General features: G+C 37.6%; 1 protein-coding gene and 1 long non-coding RNA gene across 2 annotated transcripts; one reads left to right on the forward strand and one right to left on the reverse strand.

Moving 5' to 3' along the window:
• The first annotated feature begins 3 nt into the window (after positions 1-3).
• On the forward strand, positions 4-21543 carry LOC110040050 (uncharacterized). Its single transcript, XM_089277418.1, has 8 exons — positions 4-70; positions 803-868; positions 1081-1146; positions 1333-1392; positions 7467-7532; positions 12234-12263; positions 17058-17149; positions 17408-21543. The coding sequence occupies exons 4-8, from the start codon at positions 1375-1377 to the stop codon at positions 17778-17780; spliced, it is 579 nt and encodes a 192-aa protein (XP_089133544.1). The 5' UTR covers positions 4-70; positions 803-868; positions 1081-1146; positions 1333-1374; the 3' UTR covers positions 17781-21543.
• On the reverse strand, positions 1508-7460 carry LOC149099849 (uncharacterized). The gene is made up of 3 exons (XR_016203624.1): positions 6736-7460; positions 6390-6481; positions 1508-1685 (listed from the first exon to the last, which is right to left on the reverse strand). It is a non-coding gene; the product is annotated as an uncharacterized LOC149099849 (long non-coding RNA).
• Positions 21544-23036: the final 1493 nt, after the last annotated feature.

Consider the following 23036-nt stretch of genomic DNA (forward strand, 5'->3'; position numbering starts at 1 on the left):
CCAGATGAAGACCTGGATGAAAACACTGTGTCAAATTTATACATGCAATTGAATGGTGATGGAGGACAAAGTAAGTATTTGGCTTCTTGGCATCAGTATTGTGCTCTCATCTCGTATATAAGACCAACTTTCAACTAATCTTCCTTCTACATCACACTACAGTTGGCAACCACAGTCCAGTGCAGAGTCTTCAAGTACAAACTAAGTATTTAGCTTTCACAACATCCTTCTTGTATACAATTCTTACCTTTAATCTTTAGAACACATATGTCACTCACTGAGCTCATTGTAACCTCAATTGACATTCATAACATGTTCTGTCATACCCACTTAATAATTTTGCTCTTATCTTGTCTGCAGACTCTTCCTCTCACTCAATTAGAAAAGTGTACTGTAAGTTACTACTTTTTCTAAAACTCCTGTATGTGTGTCAAAAATCTATATGTACAGGATGTTCTATTTCCATCTTTGCAATTACAATTATTTGCTAGTTATTTCTACAGTAGAGTGTTACCTAGGTAAACTATTGATCAATGTTAAATGCCAATTAGATATCTACAAGGCTTCACTGTATTTCTAAAACAACTTAGTTAACAAAACCACACAAGATTTGTACAGAAATGAATCAAAGATGGAGTGTTGTTGACAGTTTTCATTTCAATTTAAATCTTATGTTGTCCGCACATGTAATGGGAATCACAGCCATCAACTGCAACTATAAGACTAGCATGCACCTCAACTTATTGATGTATGGCAAATGATGCATACTTAGGGAACACCTTTCATCTGATCATTATTCCAGATGAAGACCTGGATGACAATATTCCATTAAAACTGTACACGAAGCTCAATGGTGATGGAGGACAAGGTAAGTATTTTGGCTTTTTAGCATCAGTATTTCACTCTCATCTTCCTTCCAGGTTTGTCACCACACTTAAAAACAAACACAGCCATCACCTTCGACTGTAAGCATACACTGCAACTTAATTGTTGTATGGCTATCTGTCAATTTGCATCCATATCTAACCAAAAGACAAATGATGCTTACTAAGAACACCTTTCATCTGATCATTATTCCAGATGAAGACCTGGATGACAACATTGCATCAAAATGATACATGCCCTTCATTGATGATGGAGAACAGAGTAAGTATTTTGGCTTTTTAACATCAGTATTTCACTCCCATGTTGTTTATCTAGTAAATGAAGTTTACTCTAAGTTATAACTTATTCTTCAACCTCTATATGCATATCAAAGATTATATTTCTGTTCATATTCAAAAACACAAAAGGTAATTACTGAGACCATCTTTTATCTCATCCTAATTCCAGATGATGACCCAGGTGACGACGAAATTTCGTCTGAAATCTTAGATGCTCATCAAAGACAAAGTAAGTAGTTTGGCTTCTTAGCATCAGTATTTTGCTCTCATCTTGTTTGCAGGTACTTAACCACTTATCTAGCAAACAAAGTTCACTGTAAGTAATTACTTTTTCTTCAACCTCTATAGAAAGATTATAGTTGTGTTCATATTCCAAAAGACAAATAGTGATTTTTGAGAGTACCTTTTATCTCATCTTAATTCCACATCACACTACAATTGGTAGTGAGTGTCCAGTGCAGAGTTGTTAAGTACAAAGTAAGTATTTAGCCTGACAACATCCTTCTTGTACACAATTCTTGTCTACAATCAACAAAAAAACATGTCACTTAGCTCACTGTAACCTTCATTGACAACCATAACGTGCCCAAAAACCCGACAAAACTTACAGTACTGCTCAAAAGTAAGTTACTGACAAGAGTCTTATCTTGTGAGACAAGACTCTTGTCTCAAGAGACGAGACTTTCGTCTTGCAAGATGAGGGTCTCGTCGCACAAGAGCATTAAAAAACTGTAAGTTTGACTGGTTGAACTTCTCATGAGATTAGCCTATTGCAAATCAAACAATAGAACAACAACATAGCCAAACTCTGCAAAATCTGATGAAGCTACTCTTGTAAGTGTTGGCATGCAAATTTTGTTGGTAACTACAGTCATAAAAGTGGGAGGCGTGGTGGCCTCATGGTTAGTGCGCTCGTCTCCAGATCGAGTGGTCCAGGTTCGAGCCCTGGCCGGGGACATTGTGTTGTGTTCTTGGGCAAGACACTTTACTCTCACAGTGCCTCTCTCCACCCAGGTGTATAAATGGGTACTGGCGAACTTAATGCTGGGGGTAACCCTGCGATGGACTAGCATCCCAGCCAGGGGGGAGTAGAAATACTCCTAGTCACTTCATGCTACAGAAACTGGGATAAGCTCTGGCCTGATGGGCCACTTGGCTTGCATGCAGACTTTACCCTTACAGTCATAAAAAATGTAACTCTTGAAATTTCCAAATCTATGTAGCTGGAAAATGGCATCTGTGAATATGTTGCAAATTTTTCAGCTGTAAATCAAAAACATATCATTCATCACTTCCACAGTGTCTAGACCTATAAGCTGAAGTTGCTTCTTTAATCTACTGATTGGTCATAGCAGCTTCTTTCACCAAGCACACATTGTGATAAATCAATTCATTAACTTCAGTTAAGTGGGTCCTTTTAATTTAGACGGGAATATCACCTATTTGGATACCACAAATTGGCTGGCTACTCACCTCTGCTCAGTTGATCAGCATTGTTAATCCAAGCATTTTTCATACTAGGTGTAATTCTATTAAGTTATAAGTAAACATGGACTATGCAAAACTCCATGGGCCAGTTTGAAAAAGCGAAAACAGCAAAGAACGAATGAAAATATATCTTGGAGTGAAGAAGCGAAAATTGGCCTCGTGGATGAAGCTATGGCTTGATTGAATCAAGAGAAAAGAAAGGTTCTGTAAAAATTCAGGAATTTGAAAGCGATAACAGTGATTTTTACAGTAACTCTTCTTTTGAGTCCGATACTGATGAATCGTCGGACTCATTGAGATCCATTGGAATATTATCCGTGCACATTTCCTCCGCCGCGCTTTCTTTTGTTTGTTTTCTTCACCCAGCCACTCTAGCGTTTGTATCCTTTTTCGTCTTCCCTATTTTGCCAGACCAGCTTCAAGAAAAACCGAGCTACAGAAAAATTATCTCTCCACCTTATGCACATTGCGAAACACAAGGGTGTTTGGGAGATTCGCGTGTAAATTTCACCGCGAGAAAAAACTTTCCAAACACTGATTGGCTCAGTGATCTGAGAACCCAGTTGAAGGGGTTTGTGGGTGGAATTTGTTTGCGAAGCAAGAGATTTTTCTCAGGACTGTTTTCTTGAATAAATTTTTGCGCTTGAAGCAGACACTTTAAAGAGTTACAACTCAAAGGGAATTTCTTCGATTGCCCTCAAATGTGGACAGTAGCTAGATTAACATATAATAAACAAACACATCTCTGCGAATTGTTTATTTCGAAATATTTTTTCTCCGAGAGCGATTTTTGTACGATCACTTCACATTTTTTAAATCCTACTTCGAAAATGTTCTGTAACTTTTTACTGCAATTGAATACGGCAAAATGAAGACACGCTTTTTTAACCTAGTTTAGTATAGTTTGACAGCCAACTCTATAAGCTTTAATTTAATATAGGGGTTTAGGTGTCTACCGCTCAAACTGGATGTGCTACATTGCTTGGACGCGAGACACCCCTAAAGGTATATGGCAACCTTAAGCATGTTCTGTGACACAGCTCATCATGTAACATTTCCTATTAAACTTCTATAAGACCATGTTGTTTTCTCAAAGTCTTCTCTTGTTTTACAGATTCCTCCAAAAGCCTTCTATGTAGGCAGGTACAAATGTTGGACTGGATCAACTCAGACTGCCAGTCTGGGTTAGATCGACTCGGATTGACTTGGATCAACTCAGATGAAGTTGGAAAAAAAATAAAATTAGAGAAAACTAACACTTTTATCCACTTTTTTTCATCTAATTGTTTTTAGGATCTCAGTTGATCCAACCCAGACTGGTGGTCTGAGTGATCTGGTCCGACTTTTGTACTTACTTCTTCTGTTTCTTCTATCGATAGATCAACAGACTTTGTTTAATTTGGTTGCTAGGCAAGTTCAGCATCAACACAACTGAGTGCAATCTCTCCATTGATCACTTAACAGAGTTAACTTTCTTGGTAAACTCATTTAACAAGTGAATTATGATCAGCACAACTTTCAGTATTGAAACTGATGGGTTAGTGATGGACACATCTTCCACGTATATTGATTTATCAAAGAATGCATGTATCAAGTGATGTTTTCAATTTATTATGTAATCAACATTCACTTCCTTATTTGTTTTTAGATGAACTACGTGTAGATTTACTGAACTTTTCTTTCAAATGATTAATATTTCACTTTATGTGATTGTTTACTTTCAATTTTTTATGAAAATGAGTTTTAATTCAAAAGCAAGTTCATAAGACATGCCCACATAAGTAAATTCACTACGCTGTGGAAAAAAATAATCTGGAAACAATTGACACTTTAATTATAGATTACTGTGGGAGGAGGTCTGGTTTACTCATAGATTACTGTGGGAGCGGTCCGGGTTTGAGCCCTGGCCAGGGGCACTGTGTTGTGTTCTTGGGCAAGACACTACTCTCACAGTGCCTCTCTTGACCCAGGTGTATAAATGGGTACGGGCAAACTTAATGCTGGGGGTAACCCTGCAATGGACTGGCATCCCATCCAGGGGGGAGTAGAAATACTCCTAGTCACTTCATGCTACAGAAACCGGGGTAAGCTCCGGCCTGGTGGGCCACTTGGCTTGTATGGAGACTTTACCTTTACCTACCCTCATGGATTACTATACTCAAGCACTTTCACCTACATTTTGAATTGAGATCATCATACAACTTGTTTCCATTCAGTTTTGTCATTTACGATGATAGTATTGAGCCTTTTGAAGCAAGTTTCCATTCAAAAGCTACCGTTCATATTTATGCAAAGCCTGACGTGCCCAATCAATGTAATTCCATAATTGATAATTAAAAATCAATTTTTATTGATAGTAATTTTAATTAAAATCAATCAATATCGGAAATCGATGAAAATTGAAGATCCAAATAATTGTGAGTATTGATTTTCCTTGACTTTTTATTTTCGATTATATTGATTGCTAAATTATTGTAATCATTTAATAATGATTTCAGATAGGTTTGAACAACTGATAAGTAATTGAAAGTCTTGCGCACTATAATTTTTTCTTTTCCAAAACAGAGATCTGTTGTTCAATTGCTGCTTTTTCTCTAAATGAAAATATGAAAAACATGAATGAAAGTGTGTTTAAAACTCTTTTTGAAAAGTCTGATTTGTTGAAACCAATGATACATAGACAACAGTCTCTAAATAGCCCTCTACAATCTATGTGAACAGACCCAGATTCATTGAATGTTTCTTGAAAGTACCAATTCCTACCAATGACTAGAGATCCAGCCAATTTCCCCACTTTTTTACATACAGATTAAATTATAACAGAGTAAATTTCACCCATCCTTACTGTCATGGGGCACTCGTGGTAGCCCTTCACTACACCCTTTATCAATAAAAGGTTGATTTCACTCGTCATTTGATGACTCACAAAACTTCAGTCAGACTGACTTGTGTCCATGTGAATGGATGAGTATCCACTTACAGCTAAAAAATTATTATAAATGTTTCATTTGTTAAAGTCAATATGAATCAATACAATTAAGGGGACTTGCATTGTGCGCATTGATTTTTCATCAATTGGTCAAACCAATCAATATTAATCAATTAATTTTTATTGATTAGATTGATTATATTGATTGGTTTCCAATGATTGATTTTCATCAACTGGGCACGCCAGGATGCCTACTCAACATGCCACAATGAAAAAACTAAAACTACTGTCAAATGCAATTTTTCACAAACATCTTTGATGTTCATTTTTCATCACTGCAATTAAAGTTTGTCACTTGTAACTTTAAGTTTGTTTCTTTTGAATTGATGTGTAAAAAAACCTGAAAACCTGGATGCTTTCATGGGGCCAGTGAACTACACTGCGTCACAAGGAATTAATTGTTTTCTCACAAGCTACCTGCTTGTTATTTATCGCAAAATATATGCTTTACTGATTCTCATGAGAATCAAGAGATAAGTCTATCATCTCATCAGGCCAGACTCTTGTCTTAATGGAGGCGAGGCTCTCATCTTGCAAAACAAGACACTTGTCGAGATGAGATGTACTAACTTACTTTTGAGCAGTACTGTATAATTTGCAAGTTTAACAGCTAGTACTACTTGTCCAATAACCAAACTTTATCGCAAGTCATTACTTTCTGTTAGCCTCTAAATGCATGTTAAAGATTATATTTACATTCATATTCCAAAAGATAAAATAGTAATTATTAACACCACCCCTCATCTCACCTTCCTTCCAGTTAGCACAGACAGCCCAGTCTGCAATCATCAACTACAGAGTATTTGGCTTTCAGAACATTCTTCCTCTAAACAATTCTTATCTATAATCAACAAAAAGCATATGTCACTCTGCAGCTCACTATAATCTGCATTGACAAACATGTGTCTCATAATGCAACAAAACTTACTTACAAATCTTCTTCAATGTTGCTCTTAACTCGTGTGCAGTTAGTACCACTTATCCAATAAACAAACTTTATTCCAAGTGATTACTTTCTCTTAAACTTATGTATGCCTGTCAAAGATTATATCTGCGTTTGTATTCCAAAAGATAAATAGTGAGTATTGAGAGCACCTTTCATCTCATCTTCCTTCCACCATACACCACAGTTGACACTGATAGCCCAGTCTAGAATAATCAAGTACAAAGTATTAGCTTTCACAACATCTGTCATGTACACAATCCTCATCTGTAATCAACAAAAAACATGTCACTCTCTATGCCTGTAAGCTCACTGTTTCCTCCACTGACAACCATAACACGATTTGTCATGCCCACTCAACAATTATTTTGCTCTTATCTCATCAGAAGACTCTTCCCCTCACTCAACAATGAGGACAGTATACTATAAGTTATTACTTTTTCTTAAATTCTTGCACATGTCAAAAATCTAAATTAAAAGACATTCTGTTTGTATCTTTATCATTATATTTCTTACATGTAGTTATTTGTATTGCAGAGTGTCACCAAGGTAAACTATTGATCAATGTTAAATGCCAATTAAGATGTCTACAGGGCTTCATCATCTTTCTAAAACAACCCTTTACAAAATCACACAAGATTTGTACAAAAACAAATGTCACAACAACCAGAAACTGTGTCCTAAGCTAACATTTTAAATCATTTTAATAGTTTTCATATTAATTTAAATCTCACCTTGTCCCCACACTTGTCCCCATCACCTTTGACTATAAGCATACACTGCAACTTAACTGTTGTATGGCTATCTGTCAATTTGTATCCATATCTAACCAAAAGACAAAAGATGCTTACTAAGAACACCTTTCATTGGATCCTCATTCCAGATGAAGACAAGGATGACAATATCCCCACAGAAGAACACATGTACTTCAATGATGATGGAGCGCAAAGTAAGTATTTTGGCATTTTAGCATCAGTATTTCACTCTCAGCTTCCTTCCAGGTACTATCACTTATCTAGCAAATAAAGTTTATTGTAAGTCATTATTTTTTCTCAAACCTCTACATGCATACTTAACATTTACATTTCCATCCATATTCCAATAAGATAAATCAGGGCTCAAAATAATGGCCAGTCAACAGACAATGATCAGCCAGAATGGTGACTTCACTAGCCAAAAACTTCACTCATTGGTCATGTTGTCCAATCACATCATGTTGAGGTGGTCACGTTTTTTATTCTTGAATAAACAATCAAGTCCTTAACAGTAAATCTTAGATGTTTCATCTCTTTTATTATGAGTTCTCGGTAAAGGTAAAGAATCCGATCCCACCGATGCGTCGGCCGACACATCACCGACGCGTTGGTCGACACATCACCGACACACTACAGACGCTTTGGTTGGCACATTGTCGATGCGTCGGCCGACACACTACCGACGCGTCGGCCGACAATCTACCGATGCGTTGGTTGAAATATTTTCCCTTTTTAACTATTATTTTGTTATTTCTTTCAGTTGGAAGCAAGAACAACTTCATAAGAAAGGACGAAAATGTGATAGCTAAATAGCCACCATTTTTAATGAAACACTAGTACCGAGGTCTTCTCGATGTTTTGTCAAGGGTCGGTTAACAAAGGGAGTTTATTAGCAGGAAAAATTAATGCCCGAGAGGAGTGTGGGGTATTCAGCGGACACACTTTTATATAAAAATACGTTGTGTAAGTGATCCCGTAAAATTAAATGACATTTCACTTGCACATACGTAACAAGACATACTTTTCCCGTATAAAATGTAAATATGGTGGACAAAGTGGACGAGGAATATCTCCGTCTGCATTTGCATGATTATAGAAAGGAAAGTGGCTGTCTTTGGTTTTTTTGAGGGTGATCTTAAAGAATTTCTCGAAGAATATGTCTCCGAATTGAAGCTGCTTTGTTCTGTCAGATCGCCATAGTAAGGAATCTTACTTGCAGGAGGAATGCCAATTTATGCAAGATTTGCCGAGATGATGACGGAGAAGACTGGGTGGGCTGTGACGGGTGCACCCAATATTTCCATGCGAACTGCCTCGGTGTCAGTTATTCCAAAGTCCTCTCACAGCCATTCTTCTTTTGCCCTCATTGACAACCATTTTTATAGTTGATTGCATTATAAACTAGCCCCAGATTATTTGTCTTAGACAAGATTTTTGTTTTTGAACCAGTCTTAATTCCATTTGTAAATTCTTGAGCCTCTTACCATGCAGTTGTTTTGAACACGGCATAACATTATATCGATTCCGTGTCAGTAAACCTAAAAGTGAAACTAAGAAAAATTAATACTCTTCTGTTTTTTCTTTGCCGTTAAATTAATTAAACCTTAGTCAGCTGCCACAGTGAGGGAACAACGTACTTCAGTATGTCTCGGAAAAAGACCACGTTTGTCTGCTTTATATCAATGCAGAACCCAGAATGCTACCATTCAATTGTAATGAATTTTTGCCGGACAATATGCACACAATGGCGTAATTTTAACTTATGTACAGAAGAGGGGAAAAAGAATTGAGTATTATAAATTCGCAAACAGAGGTAAAAATGATACCAGGTGTGCAACATTGAGCGAATGCACACTTTTGAAAGTTTTAAGCATTATTTGATGACAATTGATGACACCTAAATAAAGTAATTTAAGATCATTCCCCAGTATTGCATTGCGCATCCCTACTGCGCATAATTTCAGGCGTGATTGGCACATGCATTAAAAAATGGCGGTTTTTTGTTTACAGCTGGGCCTCACCATAGAGGTAAATTGTCATTTTCTCGCAAAGGAGTATGGTGACCTATCATTTTTTCTGTTGTTTTGAATTAAGTAATAAATTTCTCGTGTAAAATAAATATGGACCAATTCTAAGTGTACAACAAAAAGCAATTGTTGGAAACGTGAGTTTAGGAAGCAATCTTCACTACAATCATGATGCTATTATAAGGATTTATACGGGTATAAACAAGGTGCTGTTGCTCCTAAACGAACATGGGGACCCCTCATTTTTATTTCAAAATTTAAGTTCCCATAATATAAACAATCAATAGGCAAAGTTTCACAAAAATCTCAGTGCAGGTTTTATTTCAGTGGAATGACCTTAAAACTTTAAAGATATGTGTGAACAGTACTTAAATATTCCATGACGCTTACACAACATATTTTTTATCTAAAAGCATGCCCGCTGAATACCCCCCACTCCGCCCGGACATTAATTTTTCCCTTTATTAGCAAGTCAGCCGACATATTGATCTCACTGACATGTTTATTTTTCGTTCATTCGGAAGTTTATACTCTTTTTTGATCATTGACTTTTTAATATGTGGTGGCTCCTAGAGGAGCTGTTTTTAATTGCAATTTTACTGCAGTGGAAACTGTTCAGCGATGTCTTCCAGCAACTGCTCAAATGCTCGGTCTTTCCCAAAGTTCCGGAACCAGGTGAACTCATCCAAGTAGCTGGGTATGTATTCATACAGGATACCACACATCCCCTTTAACTTCTTCTTGACCAAAGCCCACATGCCTTCGATGGTATTGGTGTGTGCACCACTGTCGGGGTCAACAAAGTTTTTGGAGTGATTCACTGATAGATGGATGTATCCTAGCTGGTTGAGTGGTATGTACGGAGTGAATTGATCTGAGTAGATGACAGTTCCCGGTCAGATATGTGTAGTGATGAGACGATGAACAAGTGTCTCTCTAGTTTGGTCAGGAACACGGAAGAGCAGCACTTTCTGTGATCCTCGCTCCACTACTCCAAACACCCATGGACCTTCCGAGACTCTCCCTCTCTTATACTTTCTCTTGGCACCAAACTTCGACTCGTCTATTTCCACGGTCTTCCCTAAGCCTCCAAGCTTAATTCCAGCATTCAGGACTTTGTTGCAACAGATTGTTCTCAGCTCACTCAGCGCACGGATCACAGTAGGCTTTGAAAGTGAAAGTTTTCCATCGAAGGCATTTCAGTTCAGTTTGGAAAAGGTACGTTTAGCCTTGCAATAATTCAATAAGGCCCAAATGAGTCACTGACATGCCACTGATGCACCACCGACGCACCACCGATGCAGCTTGTAGGTTACAAGGTTAAAGAGTGGCCAACGCGTCGGTCGAACGTCGGCCAACACGTAGGCCGACGCATCGGTAGGATCGGATTCTTTACATTTACCGAGTTCTTACATGAAAACATACCCCAACGGGTATCTGTTTGAATGGCTAAAAATCGTTTGCTTGCTGTTTGCCATGCATTCAACATCAATAGGAATGCCATTCAAACAGTAGGGTTTATCTGTTTAGAAAAATATTCAGCCATTCAAACAACTGCTGCTATCTATTTGGAAAATCATTCATCTGTTGGGATGGTAGAGGTTTCATATTCACAATTCATATCTATTCAGTCTTTCCAACAGGAGGGATTTTCCATACGGCAAAGGGAATCTGTATCTGTATCTGTAAAGTTATTTTGTTTGCCTATGAAATTTGCGACACTCTCAACTCGTTGCTTAGCACGTGATCAAAACAGAGGAAAAATCTGCCAAAGGATGATGATTAGTTCTTTGTGAACGAGAACTCTTTCTAATATGACTACAACAGAGTTTAGATTTTTATGGCTAACACTTTGGAACTTAATGTTAGTCACATTAGTAAGAAACTTCCCAACAGTTGTTGTGTAACTGTAGCCGTATTCGTAGTAATGCGATGATCTGCTGTGCGTTTACATGAGTGAGAATCAAGGAAACAGAAACTTCTTCTTTGGCTATATTTGTTTACCCAGTTATTTCTGATACCCAAACTTAGGATCTGCTGATGCATGTCTCATTTCATTTACGTTTTGATGGACAAAATTAATAACAGAACATCAAAAAACAGCTCACAGAATTAAATATACAATCGTGAAATTCAAAGTTTTGTCCAATATGCCTCCTTCAGCAGGTGGCAAGAATTCCACTGACAGTGTGCCACTTCATTGAGCTGCTGAGCCCTGCCAAGGCAATCTTTGGTTAAGTTTTAAGCTTTTCCTTGTATTAAGCCAATTTTTTAAATGGTCTAGCAATGACTGGAACAAACAAACTATATTTATGGGTTTAATTAGGCCAACATTACTTCATTTTTTAAAAAATATCTTAACCGGTCAGAAACAACACATGACCGGCCACAGTCCGACAATTATTTTGAGCCCTGTAAATAGTGATTATGAAAACCACCCTTAATCTCACCTTCCTTCAAAATCACACCACAGTTGGCATGGACAACCTAGTCCACAGTCATCAACTACAGAGCAAGTATTTAGCTCTCAGAACATCCTTCTTCTACATAGCTGTTACCTATAGTCACCAAAAAAACGTAACGTCATTAAGCTCATTGTAAGTCCCTAATGTTGCCTTTGAAATGGAAGGAAAAAAAGAAAAAAGAAAAAAAGTTCATTAGCCCCTAGCTTCTACACTGTACCTGGCTGGCTGTTGACTGACATTGGACTGGAATATAACAAGTTTACTATATTCCTTTTATCCTTTCAATTATTTCTTTACCTACAAAGTCGTATAACTAAGTTATACCTTTTAATTCAATTTTTTATCACATATATTAATGAACTCATCTCCGTTACATTTAATACTACTATGTATTTTTTTCCAGCAACTACCACCAACAGTGAAACCCAAAAAGGTAAACATAAAATTCTTTTACAGCCATGAAAAAAAGTTGACATCATGGAGGTATCCAGCCTTTAGAAACTGAGTGACAACAAAGATATTTCACAACATGAAAAATACATTCTCTTCTTAGCAATAAATTATATAGTCAAACTTCTAGTTGTCACCACCTCCTGTAGGCAAACACTTCTCCTCAATGACCAGTTTTCTAAAGTACCAAAATTTTCCAAGTCAAATCACTATATTTTGAACCTCTTGTAAGCAACCACCTCTCTTAAGCACCATGATCACTTTTAGAGCCAACAATTTGAAATTTTCTTTTGCTTTTAACCTCTCATAAGCCACCAATGGACAGATAATTGAAAATAGGGTGTTGTAATATTGCATTCCTGGATAGTAGAGGATACAGAAATTTCTCAATGGGAAGTAGTGGATTTTTCTCAAAATAGACTTTTCATATTAATGACACATTTAAAAGATAAATAAGTGTCTGCATTTACTTTAGGCTAATGAGACAAACTCTTGACCCAATATGGTCTAAGCTCTCGAAAGTGACCACCTGCCATAAGCAACCTGCAACTAGGCTTGAGATTTTGCGTAGTTGCTTATAGGAGACTTAACAGTATGTCTTTTAGTTCTAATCAGTGTTTTAAATATAACTAACTCACCTGCATTATTTAATGCTAAAAGATATAATATTTTTTAACCTTTTAGCCACTACTATGAGCACTGCAACCCAAACAGGTTTACTGGCATAAGAAATAGTTTACATCATATTTCAAAGACTATTTCAAACATTTTTTTCACTCAATTGACGATAGCTGTTAATCATTTTTTGCAATTTCTAGACAAGTGATATTTTTACTCAAAATAATAATTTTTAGGCCATTTGAATAAAAATAATCAACAAAAATTCATAGTTGTTTTTACAGGTAATATGAAGAATAAAGTTTCAGTGAAAATACACACATTTACATTATCTAACAGATTAAATTAATTGCACTTGTCATAAAGTTTGAACTCATAGCATTCATCAACATTTTCACATGTTTTGTTAGAACTAAAGAAATGACTTCAGCTACCAATTTGCTTCTCCAAGATACGTTTCTCCTGTTGTCACAATAAACTCACCCTCATAGTACCCTTTCACTACTCGGCCCTCTTTCAATATCGCATCCCTTACTATATAGCCAGCCTGACATGCACTGTGTCAAAATTGAAAGTATCCTATTTCAAGGTTTGCTGATTAAGATTCATGACAATGAATGCCAATCTATATATTTGATAGCAGTTACAAGAATTCAAATTCTGAGTATTGACTTTCGTTGATTAATACATCATGATCGATTGATTACTCTCAATTGTAATGATTATATTGATTGCCTTTGAGTGATTGATTCAACTGGACATGCCTGAATTGAACGAAATTGAATGAATTGAATGAAAAGCACCAACAAAAACATACTCAAGTCCTCTGTTAAACAGACAAAACCGGTTATTACCATTTTTATTTGTTTAGATGCTTCGTGAAAACTGTTCCAAGTGTAAGCCAAAACATTAGGATTAAACCATTCAAATGGTTTTCACAACCATTCATATGCATTAACTTAACTTTTTTGCATTTGTTAAAATGACAAGAAATATCCGTTAAGGAAATCTAAACATCCATTAAAACAGCAAAAACAGTCCATTGAAGAAATCCAAGCATCCCTTAAATCGACAAAAACAATCTGTTAAACAAATCTTACAGTGTGCAGAGTGTGCATTCCAACATGTGAATCATTCGAAAAGCTTTTTACAAATGTGCAAAAGGGGCCTATTGTTTGTGTGGCGTAGGTAAAAATAAACTAGCAATATTGACCTTGTTTGATGCAAAAAATTAACTGCTGAATGATTACATTTGAATGAAATTAGGAAGCATGCATTCTCCAGTATTTTTTATGTCGGTTAGATTGTCAAGAGTTATGAAAAGAATCTAGAAAAGAGTCTGGAAAAGAATCATGAAATTTGCTTGCTTCTAACAACCTAACATAATGCCAAGTCAAGCCAAGAATTTTCTCTTAACCTGTGATCAGGTGTTCTTTTTCTCACAGCATGGGGAAGGAGAAAAGATCACAGTCAAATCGTAGATCTTGGCAAAGATCAGATCATCCAAATCAAAGAGAAATTGTCTGACAAACCCCACTTCTAAGTGTTTAATATCCCAAGATTGCATCCAAGATCAATAAAAGTTGATAAAAGTATAGTTTAATTCATATGGAGGAACAACTGGCAATTGAGCATTCTCAGAAAGGCAAAAGTAACACAGCCTTATCAAATTATGATGTTCAACAAGATCAAAAGTCAACTCAAATTTACATAAGTTAACATGACATAAAAGCATCGCAAAAATCCCTGGGGTAAACCTGAAATAAACATATCATTAACAAAAAATTTTCATCAATAAAGGATTCAATTGGTACAATTTATGAAAGGATATTACGTAATAGTACAATAGGTTTGCCCTTTATTTCTCCTGCTCAGCTGAAATGGCACTATTTTTGGCTCTAAATCGCATCTTTTTCTCAGCCAGTGAGAATGGAATAGTAAAACAAAACAACCAATCAGATTCCAATCTTAGTTTAAAGTAACCAATAAAATTTCAGCAAAATGAAAGGCAAAAAGCCATTATGTGGCGAATTTTGCAACTACTATTGCCAAAAAATTGAAGAGGTGAGTGCAAAACCATCCTAAGTGACGATTTGGGGTAAAAAAAAATTTTTGCGAAAGGGCTTGAATTTTTGCATGTGGTCTTCAATGTAATAGAAAAACACGGCCCTGTATTTTTGTCGCTGGTTTTTTTCTTTGTTTTCGAGTTATAACGTATACAAAAATACTTGGCTTTTCCTAGCCATGTCTTTAGGAGTTTATTTGTTGAACAGCAAACAGGCAGACTGTTTACAGTGTATGAAGTCAAAATCAAATCTCACAGCATATATAGAGTAGAGATCTGGAAACAGATTGTTTACATCCGTTGTGATGTGAACACAACACGTAAATCAATCGAGCATCAAACGAAATACATCGCACAAAAACGAGATGTGCCGCATTGTTTTAAAGTACCTTGTATGCCTCCCTGGTGGTTGAGAGGCATCACAAAGTCTCGATAAACCCGTAAGTTGTCAGCACGTTTTAGAGAATCAAAATGTGTTCTGAAACTTCGAAGGCAGCTGATATACCATAATTGTGTTATCGGCATTCGAAGTCAGATCGAGCCAGGCAGCAAAGTCCGAGAGCAGTTCTTGCCCAAGAAAAATACCCTCTGGTGAGTTGTGGCCCAATTGCCAAGCGTTGCTAGCATCAAAGTTTGGAAAGCAAGAACTGGTTGTAGAGTGATAAAATTTGTCTTGTATCGACCGCCATGTTTTCCCGCACACGAGGTGTAAAGACCCTTCCCGGCATGCATTGCGATCACGTTCTGCTCGTGTTTCTCAAAATGGTAGCTAGATTGTTTCGGCTTTTTTCATTTAAAGATAATGGCCAACAAGTAGCAATCGATTGTAACATAGATCTGTGATCCAGGTTGCGTTGATTTTATTTCATATCGGCATGATTTGTAGTGTTTTGAACTTCTGGGATCAGCGGACATGCAGATGTATGGAGACCCGTACGTTGCGCAGAAGGGTTAATTTGTTAATCTGTTAGGCGGTGCGTGACATAAAGCTACGATCGTGTTTGTCGAAAAATATGTATTTATCTCCTGATTTTTAGCCATTTAAGATGTTGCTGTATTTGAAAAGTGCTTATTTGATGTTTATTTGTTCAGTACAGATAATCATTGTCCCAGATAACCAAAGTAAGTTTCAGATGCTAACACTATTTTCCGGCCGCCATATTTTACCTATTTAGACCTGCAATCAACATTTTTGAGCTTATGCATTGCGTGAAATCAACATTTTGCTGTTTTCTAAATGAAATCAACATCCTTGCCGTCACGCGTTAACGTGAAATCGGCATTTTTTTACCTATGTAGACCTGAAATCAACATCATTGAGCATGAAATTGACATTTTGCTGCTTTCTAAGTGAAATCAACATCCTTGCTGTCGTGTTAATGTGAAATCAACGTTTTAACCTATTTAGACCTGAAATCAACATCACTGAGCTTATGCGCTGCGTGAAATTGACATTTTGCTGGTTTCTAAGTGAAACCAACATCCTTGCCATCACACGTTAACGTGAAATCAACATTTAAATCTTTTTTGACCTAAAATCAACATTTTTGAGCTTATATGTTGTGTGAAATTGACATTTTGCTGATTTCTAAGTGAAATCAAACTCCTTGCGGTCGCGGCAGGCTGATCCTTTGTTATGATAAACCGAGGAGAGACTTCAACTTATAACAAAGGCTTAGCTTCGTTATTATAACAGAGAATCGACTCTGTTTATCATAACAAAGGCCCGGCTTCGTTTATTTGAAGGCCTTGTGGGAAAAGGGCGTTAGGTATTTCAATCAACAATGAACTTTGTCGAAAACGCTCCAAATTTCGCATGCAGTTTTGTTTAGGTACGTTTAGCAATGTCCCGTAGTTTTTACGCTAAGCTTCGCTTTGTTTTCGAGATATTGCGTATGCAAAAACACCACTCGGCTTTCCTAGCGGCATCTTTATAAACGAAGCAAAAACCAGCAGGAAAAATACAGGACCACGTTTTTCTATTACATTGAAGACCACATACAAAAATTCAAGCCCTACTTTAATGGAAGTTTCCAACTTTCAGTGTCCATTTTGACGAGGATTTTTGTGATTTTTCTTCAACATCTACTCTAGATCTGTATGATACTGAGTCCAGCAAAACATAAACAAACGAAAACCACACAACAACAAATTCAGAGCCATCTCAAGAATGCAGATGTTTCCAGGTTTGTTAGAATACGTGCTCTGTTATCACGATTATCTTTTGTTAATCTCTTTGTATAACCACAGTGTAATCCGCTTTAGTTATCGCTTTACTGTTATACCCCAAGAATGTCATTTTGGTTTGCTACGTAGATCCGCTAAAGATATGCCTTGTTAATTATGCGTATAAATATGATTGACCAAGAGAAATAAAATCAGTGTTGTTACTTCTACTTGAGTGATACGTTGTCTTGTGTGAATACTATGGCAGCATTGCTCAGCCTAACAGGTTATGGGCCCAGGAGAGCACTCATGTTTGACAGAGATGAAAACAAGTACAAACTCTGGGAGGTGAAGTTCTTGGGCTACATGCGCCTTCAGAAGTTGCATGAAGTAGTGATGCCAGCAGAGGACGAGACAGATGTTCCCGATGCGGGAAAGAACGCGAATGCCTTTGGCAAGCTTGTCCAATGTTTGGACGATAGAAGTTTGGCCCTTGTGATCAGAGAGGCAAAAGATGATGGAAGAAAAGCCCTACAAGTCTTGCGAGAGCATTACCAAGGAAAGGGCAAGCCGCGCATCATTGCGCTTTACACTGAACTCACCTCACTAGAGATGAAAGGAGTTTACGACAGACTACATCCTGCGAGCTGAAAAAGCTGCAACAGCACTGAAAGCAGCGGACGAAGTGATCAGCGATGGGTTGCTCGTAGCCACGGCCCTAAAAGGACCAACTAGTGCCTACAAAATGTTTGCCACCGTGGTAAACCAGAGAGAAACACAAATGACATTCTGCGAATTCAAGACAGCTCTCAGAAACCACAAGGAGATGGAGAAGAGCTGCAATAGAACCCCAGACAACGGCGAGAGTGACAATGTGATGACCACAAAGCAAGAATTCGAGGGAAACTGCTTTAAATGCAGCAAGAAAGGCCATAAAAGCAAGGACTGCTACTCCAAAGAGTCAGAGTAGTGTCACAAATTCAAAAACTCCACCCACAGCACAAGGGACTGTAGAAAACTGAAGCCTGCCAAAGATGCAGCAAAGGAGTCAGCAGGAAACTAGGAGAACATTAATAGCTCACAGTTTTGCATTTACTTTTAATGAACAGGAATTAAGTACTAGAGGTAAGATAACTCCAAATCTACCATTAGATACTGGGGCACCTAGCCACATAATTATTCTAGATCGCGAGAAATTCGTAGATTTTGATGGCAAATTTAATGCCAGTAGTTACTTTATTGAATTAGCTGATGGGAGTAAGGCAAACGTGTGTATGGGCAGGGGAATGCCAAAGTTAAGCTGTATGACGTTAATGGAAAATTAAGGGATGTGGTTCTAGACAATGCTTTGTACATACCATCGTACAAACAAAATATCTTTTCAGTTTCTGCTGCAATTGTGAAAGGCGCAAGTGTTAGTCTTGATAGAGAAGGGAAATATTTTAAGACACCCGACGGTTCAATGTTTGGGATAGAACAAAAAAGGCGTTTGTACTATCTAAATAGCATTTCATCTTCGAAGAATAACGCAAGTTCTTTAATGGAATGACACAAAATTATGGGGCACTGTAATTTCCAGGATTTAAGAAAATTACAAAATGTGGTTGACGGTGTGAAAATTGCTGATGAGCAACAATGTGAGTGCGCTATTTGCACGCAAGGCAAAATGTGCCAAACCTGAAGCCGGAAACCAGATGAAAGAGCGAAAAGTCCTTTGGAATTTGTTCATTGTGACTTAGCCGGTCTGATCAATCCAGTAGTGAGAGATGGTTTCAAATATGCATTGTGTTTTGTGGACGATTATACTGGTATTAACATGGTTTATTTTCTGAAACAGAAAAGAGATACTCTCGAAGTCACACAGAAGTTCCTTGCGGACATTGCCCCGTTCGGTAAAATAAAGCGCATCAGGTCAGACAACGGAACGGAATTTAAGAGCAACCAGTTTGAGTCTTTACTTCGAAAGAACCTTATAAAACATGAATCAAGCGTACCGTATTCCCCTCACCAGAACGGAATGGTTGAGAGAATGTGGCCAAGTCTGATTGAAATGGCCCGATGTCTTTTGTTGGAGTCGGAATTGCCTAAACGACTGTGGGCGTATGCCATCATGACTGCTGCCTACATCAAAAACCGGTGTTTTAATACGAGACTAGGCAAAACTCCATACAAGACTCTAATTGGAAAGAGGCCAGACTTGAGTAATAAGCACATTTTGGGCTCAACTTGCTACGCATATGTTCAGAACGCAAACAAGTTAGAAGTGCGAAGTAAGGAGGGGCTTTTTGTAGGCTACGACAAAGAAAGTCTGGCATATCTTGTTTATTACCCCGAAGCAAACAAAGTAGAGAGGGTGAAATGTGTAAAATTTCTAGAACAAAATGTTTGCGTGCCCAAAATAGAAGATGACGAGATTGTGTTACCAAACCCATTGACAACTGTCGACAGTGATGTAAGTCATGAACAAACAACTGAACACAGAGACTTGAATGAGAATGAAGACAGTGGGGAAGACAGTCATTACCCCAAACAAATTCGCAACAAACCTAAGCACCTTGACGAATATGCTTTGGACAGTGACTTGGAGGATGATGTAAACTACACTGTGGATTACTGTTACCGAGTTGCGAATATACCAACGACTTAAAATGACCCCGTACAATCAAACAAGGCCACAAAATGGCAGAAAGCCATGCACGATGAGATGACAGCTCTACACGACAATGACACGTTTGAACTGGTCACACCACCGGATGGCAGACAAATAGTGGGGGGAATGAGTTTTCACAGTTAAAACCGGTCCTGAGGGACAAGAAACCCACAAAGCGCAATACGTAGCTAAAGGTTATTTGCAAATTGCCGAAATAGATTACCAGGAAACCTTTGCACCTGCAGCCCGCATGAGTTCTGTTCGAATGTTAATGCAGCAAGCAGTTCAGAATGACATGATCACGCACCAAATGGATGTCAAAACCACTTATCTAAATGCACCAATAGATTGTGACATTTACATTGAACAACCGGAAGGCTTTGAAAAAGTCGGCAAAAATGGTGAAACGTTGGTATGTAAGTTGAAGAAATCATTATACAGACTCAAACAAAGTGGGCGAAATTGGAATAACATGCTGCACAGCTATTTGTGCGAGGAGAATTTTACCCAGTCACTGGCAGATCTGTGTGTGTACACTAGAAATTCCGAGACCGATGGGTTAATCATTTTGATCATTTGGGCGGATGATATCATAATTTCTGCGACTAGTTTAGATTTGTTGAGGAGTGTAAAAGAAACCCTATGCAGAAAATTCAAAATGAAAGACCTAGGGAAACTTTCATGGTTCTTGGGAACAAATTTCAACTGCAATGAAGATTCTATTGAAATGAGACAAACACAATACATAGATAAGATTCTTTCTAAATTCAAAATGACAGATTGTAAACCAAAGTCAACTCCAAGCACCCTTGGAGTAGAAAAAGGGAGTGACGAAGAGTCACACGAATTGAATGACCCTAAGTTATATAGGGCAATTGTTGGAAGCTTAATCTATGTAATGGCAGGCACTAGGCCTGACCTATGCTATATTGTGACCAGGCTTTCACAGAACATGGCTAAATCAACTGAGTCAGACCTTAGCATGGCAAAGCTTGTGCTGAGATATCTAAAAGACACTCGGGAACAATGCCTTAAGTTTGGAAAATCGGAGTCGCCTCTAAAACTGACGGGATTTTGTGACTCAGATTAAGGAGCATCTGTGAAAGATAGATGCAGTATAAATGGGTACAACTTTCAGTTGACCAAAAACAGTCCATTGATTTTATGGAAAAGTCGCAAGCAACAAACTGTTGCCTTATCTACTTGTGAGGCAGAGTACATCTCGCTAGCTAATGCTGCACCAGAATCAAAATTTTTGAAGTAATTGTGTAATGACATGAAGATAATGATTGAAGATGTACTTATTAATGTAGACAATCAAGGGGCTATCAACTTAGCTAAGAATCCGGTGAATCATCAAAGGTCGAAGCATATTGACATTAAGTACCATTTCATAAGATCAGAAGTACAAAGTGGAAATGTAAAGTTACAATATATCCCGACCGATAACAATGTGGCAGATATCTTTACAAAGCCCGCCACAAAAGTTAAGCTAGAAAGGTTCAAAAACTTTCTCATGGGAAGTTGAATGGCTTGTAGCATCACAGCAAGTGAGGGTGTTAGAATACATGCTCTGTTATTACGATTATCTTTTGTTAATCTCTTTGTCTAACCACAGTGTAATCTGCTTTAGTTATCGCTTTACTGTTATACCCCAAGAATGTCATTTTGGTTTGCTACATAGATCCGCTAAAGATATGCCTTGTTAATTATGCATATAAATATGATTGACCAAGAGAAATAAAATCAGTGTTGTTACTTCTACTTGAGTGATACGTTATCTTGTGTGAATACTATGGCAGCATCGCTCAGCCTTACAAGGTTTCCGGCAGTTTCAAACAAAGCAACCCAAGAACTCAACTCTGTCGTTGTGAGAAGGTTAAATTAAGGACAGTCGCACCCAAAATCTTTGGATGAACCAATTTTGATTGCAATTAGACAATAACTGATGGGCTTTGCTGTAAGATAGATAGATAGATAGATAGATAGATAGAAACTTTATTAAGAATGTCATCAACCACCTAGCTGGGGAAAAACTCCCCTACTAATACAGGGACATAACAAAAACGAGTTAAATTAGAAAAAAAAAACCCATAGCTATTTACAATAGTAAAATTTAAATCCAAGTTAAAAGATGTCATGGTACTATGTACAGTGGATTTTATAATACAATAATACATACTTAAAAAAAAGTTCTTTAGGAGGAGCAGAGGGGACAGCCTCTGCAGCCATCATCTAGTAATGCATCAAGATTGTTGAGATTTCTGATGTTCGTCTTAAAAGTGCTGAGAGATGTGGCCTCTCTCATGCTCTTTGGTAATTTTGACCACAATTTGGGTCCTAGATATCTGATCGAGTGCTTACCATATTTCACCGAGTTAAACCTTGGCATTGTAAAGTCAGATTGTCTTAAGTTATACGTACTAGGGTTATTGCTGAAAAAATCACAGAGATAATAGGGGCATAACTTATGTTTAACTTTATACATCAAAGTAGAGAGGTCTTGAAGTCGTCTATTAAGTAATGTGGGCAGACCGGCCCTCGCAAGCAGTTGATTATAGCTTGAGCTGTTGTCCTTAAAAACTGCTCTGAGGCCTCTTTCTAGTATTCTCTCCAGTTTTCTAGTATCGCTAGCTTTACAAAAGTGCCATACTAGGTGACAGTAGGTAACGTAGGGTAAAATGGCGCATTTGAACAATGTTAGTTTTGACTGCATAGGAATTAGGTTTCTTAATCTCATTAAAACGCCTATTCTTTGACTAGCTTTTTTACAGCTAAGATTTATGTGGTCGGAGAAACTAAGATCGGAGTCTAGTGTCACGCCTAAAAGCTGAAGATTATCCGTGGTCTTGATTTCCTCTCCGTTTAAAGATTCCTCATCTAAACTATCGTACTTCGGTAGGGGAGTAAATCAGAGCCAGTGTACGTGGACAGCGGCTCAGATAATGATAATCTTGATAACTCTGAAGATCTCAGTAGTCTCAGTGAATTCGATGACTCAGACACAGCGACTGGTATTAGAATACATCGAAGAGTAAACAAAGTTAAAGTTGATAGAGTGAAAGTAGAAGTCTGTGAAGAAGAAAACATTAACACCGATACAGTGGGGAGATCGTCTTGTCACAAGGAAGACAAAGAGAATGATGATCCTGATGGTTCTCAACCGATTTTGGAAGTGGCCATCAAGGGCTTTACTGCGGAGCACCTGTTTAACATCATTAAGGGAGAAGATGTGCCTAAGAAAAATATTTGTAAGC

This window comes from Orbicella faveolata, unplaced genomic scaffold (assembly GCF_042242905.1).
Source record: "Orbicella faveolata isolate gen_17 unplaced genomic scaffold, um_ofav_v1 contig_46, whole genome shotgun sequence".
Lineage (NCBI taxonomy): Eukaryota > Metazoa > Cnidaria > Anthozoa > Scleractinia > Merulinidae > Orbicella > Orbicella faveolata.

Bases quoted from the DNA above. Each gene is read 5' to 3' on its own strand.
- LOC110040050 (XM_089277418.1), top strand. The intron at 7,533-12,233 runs GTAAGTATTTTG...ATTTTTTTCCAG, and splicing joins CAATGATGATGGAGCGCAAA to CAACTACCACCAACAGTGAA. The intron at 17,150-17,407 runs GTTTGTTAGAAT...AGCATTGCTCAG, and splicing joins AAGAATGCAGATGTTTCCAG to CCTAACAGGTTATGGGCCCA.